Consider the following 20,424-nt stretch of genomic DNA (forward strand, 5'->3'; position numbering starts at 1 on the left):
AATGTACTTTATATACGTAAGTGTATGAGTTCATAGCAACTGTTCAAAAGGGAATATATATTTAAGATACTTGGACATAATTTCTTTATCTACAAAGAAACAGACTTACTTTCTGCCTGGCTTGGTTTGGGTGCCTCTTGTTGATAGGGTTGTAGTTTTTCTTGGGGAGGTACAGGTGAATTTGCAGGGCTAATCACCTCAATGGCATCTCCAGGTGCTTCATATCGGTGGGAAGATACTATGAGTTCAAACAGCAGAGATGTTTTTAAATAAAATGCAAATTTGTGGAAGTGTGAAACCTTAATATTAAGAGTTAATATTAAGAGCCAATAAATCTTGCTAAAAATTGTAATGTATGGAATCTATTTTATTTTCATGACTGGGACAGATCTATTAGAGCATTTAAATAAGCATTTCCTCCTCATTTTCATAATGCATTTACTACTACAAACAGAAAGCTACTATTTTTAGGAAGTATCTTGTGATCTGTAGTGTGGTTAGTTTTGTTTTTCTGTGATTCAAGATAGCCATTCCCTTCTACATCTAAGACTTCCATAAGCATAAACATTGAACGTTCACTATACAGGTGATAATGAGTTTTGTACTGAGCATCACAAGATTCTTAGGAAAAACTGTGTTTGGCTGTAAAGTGGTATGCATAGCTAACAGCATTGTATAAATGAGTATTGTTTTATTTCACGTCAAGCAGCTGTCAGTTATATAAAAGGGAAGATAGTACAGGGCCTGCACTCCATTAGTAGCAACAGGATAAAACAAATCCATTCAGATGTGCCATGTTCTTTATGGCCAATGTAGTAAGTGAAATGAAAAGAGCACATGAGGGAATAGTAATTAAGAGTGAAGACACGTACAACTGCTAGAAGAATCTGAACTCTGTGAGCCCCGATCCCGTGCATCCTTGTCCGAAGCAATCTGCCGAGTGATGATCACATCTATGAAGTTAGCAGCAGTAATGGTGGTCTTCCCACGAGTCCTTAACTCTTCCTCATACCGGGATTTAGGAGGAGGCCCTTTGTCTTTACCAGCCTCTGAATAAACTACCGATGAAGACGGACCCTGGGACTTGCCACTGGAAAAAGCTGCTGACGTGTACGGGCACTGAACAGACCTCTTTTCTGCTTCCAGTGTTTTCTGCTCCATCTGTTGCTGCTGTTCACTAACCACCGTTGACCTGCGCCCCATGTTCTCTTCTATTCTGGTTCCTTCATGCTTATGCTCTTTTGCTTTGACAACTTCCATCTGAGGAGCAGAGGCTGCAGCATCCACCAATGCAGCTAGGGCATCAGCAGCAGTGTTGTAACGGGAAGCAGGCAACCCTGGAGTTATGGAGGGGGCTCCAGGCGTGAGCTGCCTGTTAGCAAATATCAAAAATCACTTGCATTAGATCATACAACAGCAATTAAATGATTTCAGCTGGCTCTTCCAGGCTTCCTACAAAGTACAGCTTTTGTGATGCTAACACCTTTCCCTTAAGTCATTTCCCATAGGCCAAAGACCTAACAGATGGTGGTACTTTTGGTCTCTACTATTTTTCATGCAAAGTAAATAGTTTAGTAATGAGCTTAATCCCAGGACGTATTTCTTTGTAACAGGAGTTTAAGAAACGTACATGATGCGTAGCTGAGCAGCAGGATCCAGAGGGGTAATTACACTTGTCCCATTGGTTCCTTGGAAAATACTGGGCCTTTGCTGCAGCATGTTCTCTTGGGTTCTAACAGAAGGAGAAGGTGAGCGAACGTATCCATGACTGCCAGGTCTACCAGGTTGCTCTGTACCTTAAGTGTGTGGAGAAAGTTAGTGAGTGGGGGAAAATATAGACTGTTATAACGTGTAATAAGTATGTATATAACAATGCATAAGCAAGTATCATAATGCTATCGCCTCCTCCACACTCTTTTTCATATGTCTATGCTGCTGTCAGGCATAGACCATATTTAAAGCTTTCTAAAGAACAGCATCCTCCAATCTGCACTGCACTGAGTGAAAGGCCAATTGTAACAGGACTGCCTCGGTTGATTCCATCCTTCAGATTCTACATCATTACAACTGAACAAAGATAAAAAGAACATACTACCTACCACTGTCAATTACAGCAAAACCTCCACATCTTAGGAATTACCCATTTAGATCATATTAACAATAGGTTACACAGCACTGTTTTTTATTTTTTAGAAGTCAAAACAGAAGTGCTAATGGTGGTTGTGGAAATTGATTAGTTATATTTTGTATAAACAAGACTGATCCAAATGTGGCAATGTACACTCACCAGGCCGAAGGTAGTGCTCAGTGGGAACTGCAGCGATTCTCTCCCTCTCTCGTTCCCTCTCCCGCTCCCTTTCACGTTCCCTCTCCCTCTCCTTCTCCCGTTCCCTCTCCCGCTCCCTCTCAGCGTTGGCAGCTGCAGAAGCAGCCAGATGCGTAGGGTGTCCTATAAGATGCACAGGAGATAGGAGAACTTCAAAACAGCAGTGAAAAGCGTAAGACAAACACTGAAAAGCTCAGCAGTGTGTATTACTTGACACACCCTTGATGCAAGTTGACGCCAGAAAAGAATATTTATGAATGCCCCAAACCACTTTGATTTCATTGATAATTATACACTGGACTATGATGGTTGAACCCTAAAATTCACTGTGAGAGATGGGGTTGGGAAACAACCTTCCCAAGTCACTCCACTGCTTTAATACACAGTGATAGGAGCTATCCAGTCGTCAGATAATAGGAGCCAAATTCCACCCTCGAACAGAAATTAATGGGTTCATGTATCAGATGACAGAATTTGGCCCACTGTATTTAACAAAAACACCAAACTTTTTATTTTTCTAATTGTTTTCTCTTCTTCAGGGCTTCCAGCAGATAAATACAAAACCTATCACAATGGGGCCCCAACCCTGTCTTGGGTACCTCTGGCTGCTACTGAAGCAATAAAGTTAACAATCATCTCTCCCATCACCCAAAGTGAATGGCACGGGGGTTAGCTATTTGAACAGCAGCAAAACACTTATCCAGTGACTAGTGGATAGAGAGGGTCACTATCCTAGAATGTCAATGGATTAGGGATAATACAGAACAATCAGGATTTTTACCTGGTGACATAGATGCAGGGTTGTAAGGCCTTGGCGGGAATGTGAGCTGGGTGCCAGGGATATAAGTGATTCTCTCCATAGGAGGGGTACTTGTTCCTCCTGGATGAGGGACTAAGATAGTGGGAGCCATATTGTTCAGATCAATAATTCCTGTTCAAAAGTTATAATGGAATTAGGATATACTCCCTAATCTCAACAGTTTACAACTACTTAAAAAAAAAAGGAGATATGCATCTAGGCTTTCTACTAGTGTTATACAGAGTTTTGTTTTGCATATGCAGAGACCAGTTTTAAAATGCACCCATTTATATATAAAACTCCACCCTCCAAAACATATTCCAAAGAAAGCCTGGAGAAGGCAGACATACCTCGAGCTCCTGCATATGGGAGAGCTAAAGTTTGTTCTCTAGGAGATAGTCCTCTGGTTACATCAGGACGTAAATTAACTTGCATCTGCTGTGAGGTAATATAGTCATTTAGGATTGTCTGCCGTGTGTTCTCCATTGCATAAAGCTGATACTGACTTGGGTAACCTGGGGTAGGTGAAAGCTGCCTTTGGAACAGGTATGCAGCAGCAGCTGAGGATGAGAAAAAGAAATAAAGGGAAGTTTAGTGTGCAGCAGAGGAAGAGTTTGGAATTTATAGTTAAAATATTTCTTAAGCTTTAATAAGTGTTGCCAATCCTCCAGGGCCAGCTCTGACAGAATCAAAAACTAGTCTTCTCAATGCCGATGTTCCACTGAAAACATGTGTTCTCATACTTAAGCTAGGAAAGGTTAAGCAATCCAGACTGAAGAAATCTGCTTTATGGAAAAAGTCATTAGAGGAAACTGTGAATGTAAATCCTAATGTTCTTTAGAAGCGAAGCACTGAAATATGCACACAGGATAAGGAGAAATACAGGATAATGAAAGGAAAAATACAGGATTAAAGATAATCAGTGGAAGCGGATTGATCTTTGAGTTACAAATCAGTTTCCTGTTTTCAATACCATCTGAGTAGATTCTAAGGGCAAAACAACATACAATCTGGTAATCTCTGAATTACAGAGTGTTTCTCTCACAAAACCCTGAAGGATGGTGGTCCTCAGCATGCTTTTGTTTTATCCCGCAGGGTATATGTTTTTCTTGGATGCCTGCCATTCTTTTAACAAATACTTTACTTTAAAATATCCTCTGAACATCTCCCATTTATGATAAACACAAAAGATAATTTGACAGCTTCTTCTATAAGATCTTTGAAATGGAAAGGGAAAATCCTTTTGTTCTAATGGAGAGAATAGGTAGTATTAACCTAGGAATACTTTAAGAATATTTTGATTAAAAAAAATAGAAGAGGCCTCTTAGTAAAGTGTTGGGCAGAAGGTATAGCTCATAGTAAATAACTTTTTAATTGTGGCTCCACTGACCTTTGCTTTTAACACACAATCTTTTCTGTATATTACTGAAGACCACAGTACTGAAAGGAAAAACAAAACACATTTACCAGGATCCAGAGCCCTGTGAAATTGCATGGCTGAATCTAAATGAGGGGGGAGATGGCTCCTGTAGACTTCTGGAGTAGATCCTCTATGATGGGAGTCAAAGGGACTGTGAGTTACTACAGGATCAACGCCTGGGACTGGAGATTTCGCTGGTACGCTCTCTCTCTGCGTTGGGGTAAGTGTGCTTTTCCTTTCATGATTAGCAGGCTTCCCAGAAGATATTCCAGCTAGAAAAAAAAACACTTGTAAGAAATACACTCCTAATAGTTGGTGAAGCTGTAAATGTTAATTAGCTCAAAAAGGGATCAGACACGACTGACACACTTCAGACTCCTGCACAATACTACACCAGTCAGAAAACACACCTTACACACCTAGAACAATTTGTGGAATCAGAATTTAGTGACTAAATTAATTCAGAAGGACACTATTAGATTTCAGATTAACATACCAGCTCAATCATCCACATATTTTAGTGCCTTAAGTGAGTAACAGTCCATATTCAAAAAAAAATCCACACTCCCTGAAGAAACACCTTTGAAGTGACCCAGTATAAAGTATGAGTGGAGACTGAATTACCTCCTACCTCTATAAAAGTATGTTTGCCTTGGGCGAAAGTTTAGTGGTAGAAATTTGAACAGAGGTGGAACGCTGAACAGTCCACCCTGCATAGTCCTGATCTGTCTGATGCCTGTAGATAAACAAAAGGCCTCAGGCTCTCATCCTAAGAGTCACCAAAATTCAATTTACATAGAAAGAATGAGCTGTCTTGACAAAAACAAACACAGGTGGGCTGATGTAACGACTTGATATAATTGCCCTTTTTTTTGTTTCAGATGTGTGCATGGTGGTGGTGGTATTTTTTGATAATCTGAGGCCCTTCTGGGAATAGCTCTGGGAACCTGAAAAAGGAAAACTTGAAAAAAAGCCAGTGAAATTGCTCAACTATGTCAAAAAGAAAAGACAGCTAAACTTCTTCTGAGGAAACATAACATTTACTTTAATTGAAGAGAAGTGATATGTCCCAAACAGAATGAGACTAATAATTTGCCAAAAAGAATAAATATTTTAAAATTTAGCCATGGTAGAAAAATTGAAAAATTCAATTCTAAAGCTAAGTTGGGATTTTCAGACAGGACAGAGTAACATAAAACTGTACTGGATTTACATCAGTCTTATCTTACCAAGTGCCAAGGTATTAAGTAGTGCTGTTATAGTATCCTCTCCCTCTTTCCCCTCCCTCCCCCGCAAAAGATCAATAATTTTCTTTAACACCCTCCACTACTGAAATTCTCTACTGGATGCTTGAAAATGTTCCCACTGGACAAAACCCATTCCCTCCCTCCCCTTGTATTTTAGGAACAAAATGGAATATACCTCAGATTGATTTAGTGACATACGCATAGAAATGTCACCAAACATCTAACATGGCTCAACCTGTTTCTACAAAGCAGCAGTCCTGAAGATTTTTTAAAAAATCCTTAATGATTTGAAAGAGGTATTTTAAAATATGTAATCCTAAAGGCATTCCTTTACCAAAATTACAATAATTTTAGAGCTATGTCAAGTTGGTGAGGCCTCATCTGGAGTACTGTGTCCAGTTTTGGGCCCCACACTACAAGAAGGATGTGGATAAATTGGAGAGAGTCCAGCAAAGGGCAACAAAAGTGATTAGGGGTCTGGAACACATGACTTATGAGGAGAGGCTGAGGGAACTGGGATTGTTTAGTCTGCAGAAGAGAAGAATGAGGGGGGATTTGATAGCTGTTTTCAACTACCTGAGAGGTGGTTCCAAAGAGGATGGTTCTAGACTATTCTCAGTGGTAGAAGATGACAGGACAAGGAGTAATGGTCTCAAGTTGTAGTGGGGGAGGTTTAGGTTGGATATTAGGAAAAACTTTTTCAACTAGGAGGGCGGTGAAACACTGGAATGCGTTACCTAGGGAGGTGGTAGAATCTCCTTCCTTAGAAGTTTTTAAGGTCAGGCTTGACAAAGCCCTAGCTGGGATGATTTAATTGGGGATTGGTCCTGCTTTGAGCAGGGGGTTGGACTCGATGACCTCCTGAGGTCCCTTCCAACCCTGATATTCTATGATTCTAAGTTTTGGGGAAGACTACATGACGGTGTTTCTAAATATTTAACGCCGATTGTAAAAGTAAATTATTGAAAACAAATTAAAGTTTTGTTTATTTTAAACAAATTTTTTATTTAGCTGCGACCTCTGTATTATATATTGAGCAATGGCTATTAGGTGTGGTTTAGAGACACTAGGCTAATTTGTATGTTAAGATGCTTTTTGACTTTTCCTGGAATTAATTCATGGTTAAATGCCTGAAAAGAAGAAACAACATCCTATGCAATTGGGCCAGAACTGGGAGCGGATGGGTCATTACACAAAGTAAAAACTATTTCCCCATGCTAATTTTTCCCCCCTACTATTACTCACACCTTCTCGTCAACTGTTGGAAATGGGCCATCCTGATTATCACTACAAAAGGTTTTTTTCTCCTGCCGATAATAGCCCACCTTAATTGATTGGTCTCATTACAGTTGGTATGGCAACACCCATTTTTTCAGGTTCTCTGTGTGTATATACATACCTTCCTACTGTATTTTCCACTGCATGCATCCGATGAAGTGGGCTTTAGCCCACGAAAGCTTATGCCCAAATAAATTTGTTAGTCACAAGTACTCTTGGTTTTTTTAATTATGAACATACACACAGCACCCAAAACATATTGGGTGCTTTCCAGACACAAGAGTCTTTGCCCTCTAGAGCTTACAGTATGAAAGACAAAAGACATGAAGAGTGGGAGACCCAGATACAACAAGCAAGGAGTGTGGCCAAGTAACGAATGGCACAAGTGAGTTCCAGCTATTCCCTATTGGGCTAAGTTCTTGTAAGCACTGTGGCAGAATCAGATCATCAAGAACAATCTGAATGCATAGAGCAGTGATATTAAAGACCTGCTCAAGGAAATGCATTCTGAGAGACAGAAACAGAGAATGTTGGGGGATGCAATTTCTCCAATGATGAGATGATTGTGGAAGAAACTAACAGTAGTTGCCTAGCTGAAGACTGGGCATCTCAGCCCTCCCTGCTTGAAGAAATGTAACTGTTCTAAGATATCTTTACAAAACTACTTTTATTCTGATGCCTGACCAGTAAAGCAGATGAGAACTGACAAGGTGTTTAGCTTAGAAAAGAAACAGCTTTTGTATGGAGAGCCTGGTAATGGCCTTAATTCTCTCTTAAGCAAAGGGGGTCACAGATTATCAAATTGACTTCAGCCAATAAAAAACCCACTCTTGAGCAGAGTGGCTTTTTCAAAGTTATTTCCAAGTCTATAACCTTTTACTAGCTTTTCTTTTTTAAACACAAGAGCTGCAAGTTGTGCTGGGGTCCCATGTTTGTGAATATAATTAAGTTAGTGTGTCTTACAGGCTATAGCTTTCTATTACTTAAGCATTACTTGGCAGACAGTACAAGACATTTAAAATTTGTGACACTACAAAACAAACCACTCAAATAAATTGGTTAGTCTCTAAGGTGCCACAAGTACTCCTTTTCTTTTTGCGAATACAGACTAACACGGCTGTTCCTCTGAAACCTGTAAATAGGTTATGACAACCAACCTGGCAAGGACACTGGCTAATATGGCCAGCTTTCTGTTAAACTGTGCTTAAAAAGATTTTGCTAGAATGGTGAAAAAGTGGTCTTCCAGGCAGTGTAAACCATGGCCTAACAGAGATCCACATCTTACAGGCAGCAAAACAACTTTCACGGTTTTAAAAGTACCTTCCATACTAGTCTGATTTGCTTTTTCTTTGGTACTTATTCTCCAGACCCCAGCTCTCTTTCAAAACTCCTCCTAAAAACTTACTTTTGTGGAATTGCCAAAAAACTCATTGGTAAGAATGAGTATGTGAAGTAATATTTAAAAAAAAAACAACTAAACTATTAAGCAGTGTACATGACATATCAGTGTTATTACATAATCTATTTATGTAACCTTGTCCAACTACACTCAGGAAAATTAAAGATGTTATTAGTTTTACTATTGATTTCAATGGGGCTAGGATTTCACCCTAGGAGTCAGAACTCCTGTGGCTTTAACTCCCTGCCTTATCACAAATCTATTGTGTGGTCGTGGACAAGTCACTAACAACTTTATGTTTCATCTTACCCTCTGTAAAATAGCTATAATGCTTACCTTACAGGGGCGGTGGTAAGTTCAAGTGAGACATTTTCAGTTCCTTGGGATCAACAGCATTATAAAAGCAAAAAAGATCACTAAGGGAAAGACTGAACCTTTACTGTAGTGAATGTACACATATATCAACCTTGCTAAGAACAGTAAACATGAAGCACATTCTAAGGTGTTGAAGCCCAAGATTAACACTGTGGGAGGGTTACAAAACCCAGTGTGAACAGAAAGGTTTTCATTATTTAATTTCAATTAATGTTGGTTTTTTTTTAAGAACACTCCTGTTCATGGCTAGCAAACCAAATCCAACAGAACTGTGACAGTTCCTAAGAACAGAGTGAAGTGTTCTATAAATAAATTTAATAACCTATTTTTAAAAAAGCAAATGTCCTTGTATGCTTTACCCAAACAGTGCTCAATCTACAGAAATAAGACATTTTAAGAATTGTTATGATTTTCAATGGTCAGCTTATACTGGGCAAGAAAGGATAACATACCTTCAGTAACTCTGTTCATCATAGGTGAACTCCTGGACATAGGGCTTTGATAGTTCACAGGAGTCCTCCTTGCATTGGTGTCATCATAAATCCCAGGGCTCAACTGTGATTTGGGAGTTTCATGAAGAGTTGACCTGAGGACAGAGGTGCCAGAACTGACCACCGATGTATGACGGGAACGTACAGCCTCCCCAGTCTTTACATCTTCATATTTTGCTCGTTCTACCGCCTTCACATTTTCCGGTACCATTTCCAGCTGAGGCATTCCACGGGGCAGTTTACTTGGTCCAGTGATTAAAGATTTTACATTGTGTTTGATAGCAGACTGGCCGGAGTTGCTTTCATATTTTATGGGCGTACCCTAAAGAGGAGCAGAAGACCATCAGCAGCCAAGGTCATCCTATCAGCTTTCCACTGATGCTAGGAGATCATCTTATAATTTGTTTTTAATCTTTTGTGTTACATACTTACATGAATTTCATGGTATTTGATGCAACTGGATGTTGAACACAGCTACAGTACTTGCTATATCTTATACAAACTGCCCAGCACTCTTGTCAAAATGATACATAATTCCCAGGTTTTTACCAATACATGGAGAAAATGCTTTCAAACTTAATTAAAAACACATAACTGTCTGTTTTCAGCTAACGAGACATGTATTTCTTAAATGCAACAAATACCCTGAATGGAATTACCATTGAGTACCAAGGCAGCAGTAAGAGTCCAGTCCTGGTTTGCATTGTTACCTGAGAAATGGAGCCTTCCATAATTGGCCTTGCACTTTGTACTATTTCAGGAGTCTTGCGACTTTCTTGGCTTAAAAGGTCCTGTCTTGGGATTTCGTGGATGGAACGGCCCATTTCTTTAATGGTAGTGACTCCATCATACGGCTTTCCCTTGGTTATGGCTCCTTCAAACGTCCGTATGGGAGGAGACTCTCTCTTAATCTGTTTAGGATACTTCAGGCCTTCTTCAAAACTCTCAGCTGTTGCTCTTGGTGTACCTTGTGTGGAAGGAAAATAAGTTAACCAAGTCTTTAGTATGTTAACGGCCACTGAAAGATTGTTTTGCACATTTAGCAAACTGCAAATACCAATCACAAACTGGAACTCTGACCTCCCTCTACAAATGGGTCTAACCCAGAGGTGGGCAAACTACGGCCCATGGGACCGTCCTGCTTGGCCCTTGAGCTACTGGCTGGGGAGGCTAGCCCCCGGCCCCTCCCCTGCAGCCTCAGCTCACTGCGCCGCCTGTGTGCCGGCCCCCTGCTCCGGCCGGGCAGTGGGGCTACAAGGTTTTTTTGCTCTGAGCGGCATGGTAATAGGGCGGGGAGCAGTTGGATAAGCGTGGGAGTCCCGGGGGGCCTGTCAGGGGGCGGGGGTGTGGATAGGGGTCGGATCGGTCAGGGGACAAGGAGCAGGGGGGGGTTGGAGGCTCTGAGGGGGGCGGGAAGTGGGAGGGGGGTGGAGGCCAGGCTGTTTGGGGAGGCACAGCCTTCCCTACCCGACCCTCCATACAGTTTTGCAACCCCGATGTGGCCCCTCGGGCCAAAAAGTTTGCCCATGCCTGGTGTAACATAAAGAACAGAGAAGACTGCAATATAGAAAGAGAAGCAGGAAGTACTTTTTTTTTTAATGAACTAATTTTACCACTAAAAGCCATAAGGGAACAGTACTAAGCAATGGTTTAAGACACCGGATGGGTCAGGCGTGCTCTCATATGCTAAAAGCAAAGGCAGCAACACACTCCTCAAATGCTTCCTTATAAGATTATGTTATTTTTATTCGGCACCTGAAGATGCAAAATGCTAAAATATACTTCTTTCAATTTTACAAATTTCCTCATGTAAAATAGCTCCCCATCTACCAATTCTTGCACAAAAACTTAATGTACAATATGTATCAATAACTAACAGGAAGCTTATGCATGGAAAACACTCATCTCTCTACTAAAAGGTTTTAACTTTTGCATGGCTACCATTGTCAGCAACTAGGTAGGGTGCAGCAAGTCAGACTTCTAGGATCAATAAGTTAATGTCAGCCTCTACACTACTGAAAACTTTACCTTGCATTATAGAGCCAGACAGCACAGTCCTCTCCTTCAGTTCTGCATGAGGGCTGCCCCTAGGCAGTGTACGGCATATTAACCCTAAAAAGGTTATTTGGCTGAGTTAGAGAATTAAATACAAGAATGATAAAGTACATGCTACCTACCTAGCTACTGACATAATTTACTATCTGCACTGCAGTTGTGACTAGAGGCCCCAGCCCCATTCTGCTAGGCACTGTACAAGCTTAAGAGACAGTCTCTGCCCTAACAAATTTAAAGGAAGCATATGCCCCACCCCATTACTATAGTATTTAAACATATACAAGACACTGGTCTTGGGGAAAAAGAAGAGTAACGCTTTCCAAACTGTAGTAGTTGCTTTTCCTGCACTCACCCTAATCCAGTCTCCTCACTTGGTGATGCAGAACATTTAGGAGACATGTGAAGCAGAACAATGACTGGTTAAAACCCCCATTCTATCTTTAAAGATGACTTAACATGGGGACCATCTAAAAGAAGCTGAAATGAAGAGCCAAAGAGAAATTTAACTCAAACATCAAGACCCCCTAAAGCACAATTCTGCATAGGCTGTGGAGAAAAAGTGGATCAGAGAGGTATAAGACTGGCATTCAGTACCAGTCTTAGGTTCTCCCACTCCAAAGAAATCAGGAGTACACACCAGAAAGTTAAAGCTAGCAAGTAAATATTTTGGGATATAATCTGTAATCCTCTCCGAACTGCATTTCTCCATCTCACTAAGAGGTATTCAGATGTTCCCTACAGGTTAAATGAAGAGGGAACTAAGAGTTCATGTGACTGGTAAGGAGGGAGTCTCTTCCACTTGGTTCTACAGTGCTTAGAGGAACGTTTCTTTGCCTCTTGTACTCCCAAAAGGCACACAGGAAAGTTAAAGGCTTACAGTTCAACTTCACCATTACTATCTTGGGTCATGGTTTAGGAAATCAGTCATTTTGCAACAAACCAAAAAAATCCAGTGATGCTCTGTTATATAAATATTGGCAGCTGCACAAGTCTTAATTAATAGATGTCAGGCAAAACAAAGTAATACAAAGAAGTATTTGTTGTATTGCTGCTACTATCTAGTCCGCTACTTCTATGCTACTAGTTATCTCTTCGCCAATAACAATAGCTCTAAAATGCTTTTACACCTCTGTTAATATCAAGTTACAGTGATTTGATTTCTATCTTTAAGTCTCCTTTCTCTTCCAGTTTACTGTATAAATATCCTCTTGATTTAGATCTACCCCAATGTACTTGTTATTAAGGCACATAGTATATTTAAAATAGGTGCTTACCCTCTAATGGTGCAGACACTGGAGACTCCCTCATTGACATTCCTTGTTTAATATTTCCTTCCATCGTATCATAACTTCTCTTTAAACTGATTTCATGAGCAGTCCTTGGACTCCTGGTTCCTTCTCGGACGTTCTTAATAGCTGCTAAATTATACAGATGTGTAGTAAGGAAAAGGTGAGAACATAACATAACCAAGCAATCAATTACACAGTAGAACCTTGATACAGGATACCAAAAACTTATTCTAACAATGTTTACCTTTTCAATACTGTACCCAAACATATTTAAATGCCTTTTTAACACTCATCTTTTACTACTTAAATCTTGTAATATTACTTTAGCAAATAAATATTTTTGTCTACAATATTTTGATCTGAAGTTTGAATTTTAATGTTAAAAGGATAACTTATTTCCTCTAACTCTCCTGAGTTTGTAATACTCTCTATTCTTTAAAGGAAGTGTTATTTTGACATTTTCACATTTGTCAACTAATTTTTTAAAACTAATGTAGAAATTAAATACTAGTGTCAGTTTTTATCTCCTTCAGTTATACACTGTGTAAGACCCATCACACCAAGGTCACCTTTCTGGATGATTCTAATAATTTATGATCCCAATACTGCAAGCTGAACTAGGCAGGTGGACCCCTCAACCCACATGGAGTCCCACTGACTTCAGGGAGGCTCTGTGAAAGAGTCTTCCTATGTTAGATCCAATACTCCAGTGAGGTTATGTTAGTTATGGGAACAGCTTGTTTGATGACTGCTTCTGAAAATCCACCAGGGAAACTGCAGGTTTTTTGTAGGTCTTATAAAAATACCGTGTTTGGGGGTTTTTCATTCTTCCAAGTGGAATGGAAGAACAAAATATTGAGTATTAAGGAACTATAAAAGCCTTCTCCACTAAGATTAGAACAGTCTTAAAGCAGTTTAAATTTTGGCTTAAATATATGGATACTCTCCCTTTATATAAGAAAACCTATTATACATTATTCCAACACACACACACACACACACACACACACACAATGTTAAAATGTTGGTTTGAAAAGGTATCTGTATTTTAAGGATAAAATCCTTACAAGAATATTGTAATTATTTTTTAAAAAATAAGAAGCCTGGAAATTCAAGGCGTAGGGTAACTTTAATTTAAGGGTTTGGATAGTGTGCAATAAATAATGCATGGGGGTTATATATTTAATGATGAAGACAAAACAAATATTGAACTGCTCAGTCAATGAGGCAGCTCTGTCCATCCTGTGTGGAAAAACCATGATCTCATAACGTACTATTATCATTATACACATGCACAATGGGGCAGAATTAAGGTTGCATAGGCAACCTTCATTGACATTTCCTAACTTTCAGGTGCTTGACTTTGCAATCTTAGCATTCGTTTAGCTGAGTGGTTTTTGTATGGAATTATATGTAAAAAAATAGAAAAATAATGGATTCCTAACCTGAAATCCACAGATTTGATAGAAGAGGAAACTCAGTTGCAATTTTAAACTATGGACCAGTTATACTACTCCGATATATAAATACTTACTATCATATGATAAGATATGCCCACTCTTGCCTTCATAAATAACATGGCCTTTGGCTGCAGCTTCCTCTCGGCACTTCTCAGGGCTGCTGTCTTCGGTAGCCAGTCGGGTGATGGTTCCTTTCAGCAATGCATCAGCAGCAATCCCAGACTGGGACAATGCTGGTGTACCCTGCAATCAAATCAATTAAGTATAATTCTGAACATACGTAAGATACCGAAAACTGGGCACCAGAGAACAAGAAGTGTAGCTTCAGGCCTATAATCCTGATTCCTCTAATCAGAAATTTCAGGTACAGTTCCTGGTATTTCATGTAATAGTACTAGTGCAGAGGAGTATATTTTGCACTGCCACTTTATGAATTTTTTTTTTAAAATGACAATGGGGAACGCTATATTACATCATTCCTTTGTGACCGGGAGCTTTTTTTTGGACATACTACAACAACTGTTTTGGGGGAAATGGAACATCTACTTAGCTATACTATTATCCAAGATCATTAGGCTGTACTTAATCTTCAAACACTACATACTAATGTATCCTCAGACTCTGATTATAAAAATCAAGAAAGGGAGTTACCAACTCAGAGGGTGTTCTGTTTGCTCATTAACTGTGCCTACTCCCTTTGTATGCACAAGCCACCATAAAACTAAAAATAGAATGTTACTTGTATCTTCGCATTAGAAAGACAAAGGGATTTAAGAATTAGTTATGTTGTTCCTGGGATTTTATAACAACATCTGTGCAAAGCTGATTACCAAGATTTATTTCTTAATTCTTGCACTGCAAGGATTTTACTCAGACGTGAAGTAAGGTACAGCTAACAAGTCTTCATTTAGAACTACTACAAAACCTGTGATATTAAGCTAAAAGTTAGACATGCATGATAATTCTTTGTCAGAGGTGATATCCTGGCATTACTGACTTCAATGGTGTTGGAATTTCACTCTTGGAGTGTTTATATTTACCTATGCAAAGATGTTAAGGATTATTTTTAAAAATAAGTACCTCTGTGCTAGTACCAAACAATAGAAGGTAAAGGGGAAAAAAACCTGAGTAATGGAGCCTCGCAGAGAAGGGATGGTTTCAACAGGAACTTTGTTGGCTGGAGTTCCTCGTGTTATACTTCCTTCTTGTATAGCTGTTGTGGTACCTGAATCAAAATTAAATGAAAACCAATAAATAAGGCCCCCATCAATTCAACTGGCAACTAAAACAAATTATTTGCTTAAAATAATTGAAAGTTCTCTCCAAGGTGACAACTTAAAAAGTCAAACTATCTGAATTTTTTAAAAATGTATTATTGCTATAGGTCTATATATAACAGAAAGATGAGAAATAAAATGACAGTTTTCTTACAGTGGGTCTTTATCAGTATTTTTATGTATAGTCAGTTTCACTGTTTTACCTAGGTCTTCTAAACAAGAAGGGAGAGCTAGTGGCAGGCTTATTCCTAAAACATATTTTAACCTGTGGTTTTTATTTTTACTATTAATTGACTACATTTTAAACTAACAGTACCCCTTTACTTATTATTTGTTAATTTCACATATGTAGATATACCAGATATTTCAAAGAACATTTGCAAGGCAGAAAGACTCAAAATTAAAATTTTTAAAGACTACTAATTATAAATGCTTTTTGTAAGACATATGCACTCACAGAGAACAGTATATAGGAAGCCTGGAATAGCACTTGGATACCCGGCCTTGAAAAGGCCAACAATAGTCAGTAAATCTCAAGAGATTTTATGGCAAGTCAAGTAGTGAGGACTATAAAAATTAACTGACTCATTTTCATCATCCTTGACAAATTAAAATTCATTACTCAACACATGAGTATTTCTTTACCTCGGACCACACCTTCATGCTGTGCCCTGACCAAGAGGCCCTCAGGCTGGGAATTCTGGCTTCTGGGAGAGAACTCTTCTTGCTTGATGTAGGGTATGGAAGCTAGTTAGAAAAAAAGACAAAATTAATTTTGCCACTATTAATGCGCAAAACTTGCATATAATGTTTATGTTGGCTTTAGTTTTCCTACCAGGTTTGGCAGACTCCTGTTGCCTCGGCAGGCCAAGAGATATGGATCCCACAGATGGCTTTGCTGGTTCTTGACTATAAGAAGCTTGACTATGGGATGTTAAGTAAGTGCCAGGTGTTCCCTAGAAGAATAAATCATTTTGATAAATTTTATTTTTGGGTAATGAATAATATTAAATTACTACTCGCATATTAACATTCTAGACTGTGCTTTAGTTTTTAATTATTTAAATGGAAATAAATGATGAGCTGACCAAAATATCTTGTACTGCTACATAATTATAACAGGAACTCTAGACAGCCTAACACATCTCCTGCAGTATTCAGAACAAATATTGAACAGGAATAAATAAGCCAACTCAGCCAGTGAGCAGCTACAAAAAGTTCTTTCCACCCCCACAGGTTGCCCATGTGACTCCTGGCTGGTAAAGGTTTGGGATGGGTTCAGTTTCAATACTGGAGTAAATATAACACTGACTGGACACCATTAGCTTCATTGCCAACTGTCATTCTGTAGACAGTATAAAAGCAAATGGCATTTAATGCCATTCTGCTGATAGAAGTCACTCATTTTTAGTTCTGTACTACTCAGATGTTATACAGTTTTTAGCACTGGTTTACCTATAAATGAACTAGTGCATTCATTTTCTATGTGGAAAGATGCCTCTGTCTTAAGAATTTAGAGCAAGGGTGGCCAAATGCAGTCTACAAAATTCTACTGTGCAGATTACCATGGCTCTCATCTTTAGTTCTTAGGTGCAACCCCGGGAGACTACAGGTCCTAGCCAACTCAGTCTATTAAAGATGAAGGCTACAATCTGCCTCACTTTATGAAAGGAAACTGCAGTTCTTGGGTTTTTGGTAGGCTGGCCACGTGGCTCTTAGTTGGAAGAAGAATAAACACCATGCTGGAGATATGAAGTTGGGAGCAAGAATATATTAAACTTAGAAGTTGCTGCTGAGTAATGTTCTCTTACTTGTGAGATTGAGCCTCCCATAATGAATGATGGTTTTTCTGATGGCATAGTAGTTTTGGAGGATGGAATGAGTGGAGGTGGTGGTCTGGTTGGCCGGGTCGTTGGGAGCCGGACCCCTTCAGGTATATTTGTTATTACTTGATGAGGAGCAGGCTGGAGAACTTTTAAAGAAAAAGGTTTGTTAAACAATACAGCCCATTTCTGGCTCTATCATTCACTACACAAACAATCTTAAAAACAGAAACAAGTGTAATACTTCATCTTACTGTATACAAGAAGAACTGCTTAGTGGTATGTCCTACAACATTTTTAGACGGATTTTTCCTCTGCAATTCTTCATGGCGTAATTTAGTGGAATTAAACTTGGCATCAAAGTATAAAAATAAATAGCAATATCTACATTTTAAAACAACTTTAAAATTTAAACTTTCAAGCAAGGTGGACCAAGTTTTCACCGTACAGGTTTTTTTCCCCACAACCATTTTTGTTCTTAATACTTGATTAGATTTGGGCTTAATTTCATTTAGTCTTTCCTTAATTTGTCCTCTGTTACGGTCCAACATCACACTCTGGGGAAAAAGAACTATAACAAATGTTATACACATTTCTGGATTGTGGGTTATTTTTCCATAGTTGACAGAATAGCTAGAGTCTATTAAAAACACTTCTTATCAGGTACTAATGTATATTTTAACAGGTTCTACTTTCCTTTTTCCTTCCCCCATTCATATCATATTGGAGAATTCTTTTTTGCAAGTTAAAATAAAATCCTCATCTGCCATTTTGGCTCTACGCTGGAGCTTTAATAAATTTCAAAACCCCAATACCGTAAGATTTCATATTTGGTTAAGAAAATACATATTAGAGAAGAGAACCAGCTGATGCAAAATGAAAACATGAGGGTACATGTTCCCCATGACTGGAAAATCCCAAAGGAAGGTCTATTTACAAAAAAGAAAGTCATTTTCAATAGTGCAGATAAGCCTTTAAAGAAAGTTTACTACTACATTAAATCATGGAAGTCTAACCTATGAAGGCAGACCGCCAGTGGCTATTGTGCAAAACAAATAATATTTACCTGGTGGAACACTATAGCGAGCTGCATTCATATCAGGCTGTGGAGAGGCTTTACTGACTTCTCTTGGAGATAGCCTGTATGGCGATGCCGACCTTGCTGCTGTGTTTTGCACCTGTGCTTCCTGTTCTATTGCTCGTTTCACCTCAACGTAAGGCATATAAGCAACTGATTTTCCTATAAAAGTTAAGATTATCATGAGAGAACCACCCTATATTAAAATACATAGTGTGAAAAGAACTGGATCACAATAGCCAAGTGACAAGACCATTGGTCTTCTAAAGTCAAGTGTACTCTTGTCAGAAGTTTAAATGCTTTCATTCCAAAAGAACTTTTCAGACCACATAAGTAAAGACTTCCATACACAATACCACTTAATCACAGCACTGATGCAAATGAAAGACTTCACAGTTAACAACAACGGGTCTTCTTCCCTTCCTGGAATAAAAGGAGCTTCCAGATCAGTTACCCTCCCACACATGACAAAACGTCTGTAGGAGTTCAAGATCAATAAATATCTTTGGATCAGAAATTACTGAGACTTCAGACAGTTTTGCATATTAAACCACAAGTGTACCGATTCCTGTACCAGCTTTTTGGCATTCAATTTGATTCAAATGTTACCCCTAGAAACTGAGTGTATTTAGCCTTGTTAGTCTTTTTGAGTCTTCCAGATTCAGACACGTTTAAAAGTTGACAGTATATAAATAGAGCTGAACATCGTTGAACAACTGACCTTGGCAAATATCATAATTTAAAAATTATTACATAAGTTTATTACTGAAGGAAAAAAGCTGGTGAAATATTTTTTGCAACATTATGCACATTTTTTCTATAGGAGAAGTAAAAGTTAAAAAGATTCAGTCTCTTCCCTGCTTCAGTTTTTATCAATAAAGTTATTCACTTTGTACTTGATAATGTACATTTTCATAGATGCAGACAAAAAACTTCCAACTGTAATTATATTAAAAACAAACAGTACCAAGGAACTCAAGCCATGTGAGAAAGGTTCAGTAGAGAAGCTGCCAATTTTTATTTTTAAATCCTTAATAAATATTTACTTCTAAATCCTGCCAGCAAGATTTAAGAGTAAATATTGTTTTAGACTGAAGACAACTCACTACTATTGATCTCCGTACTCCTGACCACCAGTTAAGGGCTGCTCCTAGTCAATTTAAGAGCAGTAAATCTATATGGTCAATGGCTTTGGGGTTTCATAATTAAAACAATGACTAGGAAAAGGGAAGAAAATTTTGCACTAGAAATAACAGAATTAAGATCAAGATTTGTCTGTATTTTAGAACCTCAATTTTGTTTCACAAATATAAGGGGAATGTGAAAGGATAATTCAAGAATACCTGATTATGAATCAGAACCAGCCTACTGTAGCTGAGGAAGTACACCTTTAACCTCATCAGTTAAACAGTACTAATCATACTGCAAAAAAAATTACTATGTCTACCATTGTACGTCACAGATAAGTTCACTGCGGATTGTCAATAAGTCTGTGCTATTACATGGCCTTTCATCTGGCCACTTGCCTTTAACTCATGCATCATGTGTAAATATCCTAAAACCTATACCGGAAAGTTTAAAATAGAATCTGCGGGTTGTCTCCAATGCATTGAATACAGTGGAGAAATCCCAGCTGCAAAACAGACTTAAAGGAACAGAAACTCTAGAATAGTTTGGGATGTCTACAACTCTTTAAAAGTTCAGAATTTAAATACTAAATCCTTTAGGACTCAAATACATTTTATCAAATTCTTCCCGGCACCCACAGAAATCTTGAATTTTGCTGGCAGAGAGCTTCATCCTCAAACTTTCCAATACTTCATCATAAACTACAGCCAATGCCAACTATTATTCAAAGAAATGGTATTTTGGCTAGGTAGCATTTGTAATTGCAACCACAAGTTCTTCCACCTATTCTAAAGGAACAACCTCCAAAAACAGTTCTCTACAAGCTCTCTCCTCACTATTGTGAATGGAAGAGAACAGGTACACCACTGTTCAAAACATCTGTCATTCTCAAACATACCAATGCTTCTTTTTGCTTTGGCAAAAATTAATATGAAGGTTTTCAAGAAAATGTAATTTAAAACTGTAGTGTATGCTGAAA

The 20,424-nt window shown here is 38.6% G+C and overlaps 1 protein-coding gene across 15 annotated transcripts in view; it reads right to left on the bottom strand.

The window, feature by feature from the left end:
* Positions 1-20,424, bottom strand: part of NCOR1 (nuclear receptor corepressor 1) — a 114,961-nt gene that overhangs the window by 11,653 nt on the left and 82,884 nt on the right. For 9 of the 15 annotated variants that reach the window (XM_073315885.2, XM_073315884.2, XM_073315883.2 and 6 more), the window contains 17 exons: positions 18,306-18,479; positions 17,228-17,388; positions 16,252-16,372; positions 16,062-16,163; positions 15,264-15,364; positions 14,214-14,382; positions 12,665-12,808; positions 11,364-11,447; positions 10,046-10,302; positions 9,297-9,657; positions 4,593-4,817; positions 3,476-3,685; positions 3,108-3,257; positions 2,288-2,449; positions 1,631-1,796; positions 873-1,372; positions 110-238 (listed from right to left, as the gene is read on the bottom strand). In XM_073315885.2, coding sequence (XP_073171986.2) covers positions 110-238; positions 873-1,372; positions 1,631-1,796; positions 2,288-2,449; positions 3,108-3,257; positions 3,476-3,685; positions 4,593-4,817; positions 9,297-9,657; positions 10,046-10,302; positions 11,364-11,447; positions 12,665-12,808; positions 14,214-14,382; positions 15,264-15,364; positions 16,062-16,163; positions 16,252-16,372; positions 17,228-17,388; positions 18,306-18,479 — 3,216 coding nt within the window. The remainder of the gene's footprint in view (positions 1-109; positions 239-872; positions 1,373-1,630; positions 1,797-2,287; positions 2,450-3,107; positions 3,258-3,475; positions 3,686-4,592; positions 4,818-9,296; positions 9,658-10,045; positions 10,303-11,363; positions 11,448-12,664; positions 12,809-14,213; positions 14,383-15,263; positions 15,365-16,061; positions 16,164-16,251; positions 16,373-17,227; positions 17,389-18,305; positions 18,480-20,424) is intronic. The other 6 variants (XM_078849274.1, XM_073315879.2, XM_073315877.2 and 3 more) reach the window with 3 other exon arrangements.

This window comes from Lepidochelys kempii, chromosome 17 (genome assembly GCF_965140285.1).
Source record: "Lepidochelys kempii isolate rLepKem1 chromosome 17, rLepKem1.hap1, whole genome shotgun sequence".
Lineage (NCBI taxonomy): Eukaryota > Metazoa > Chordata > Testudines > Cheloniidae > Lepidochelys > Lepidochelys kempii.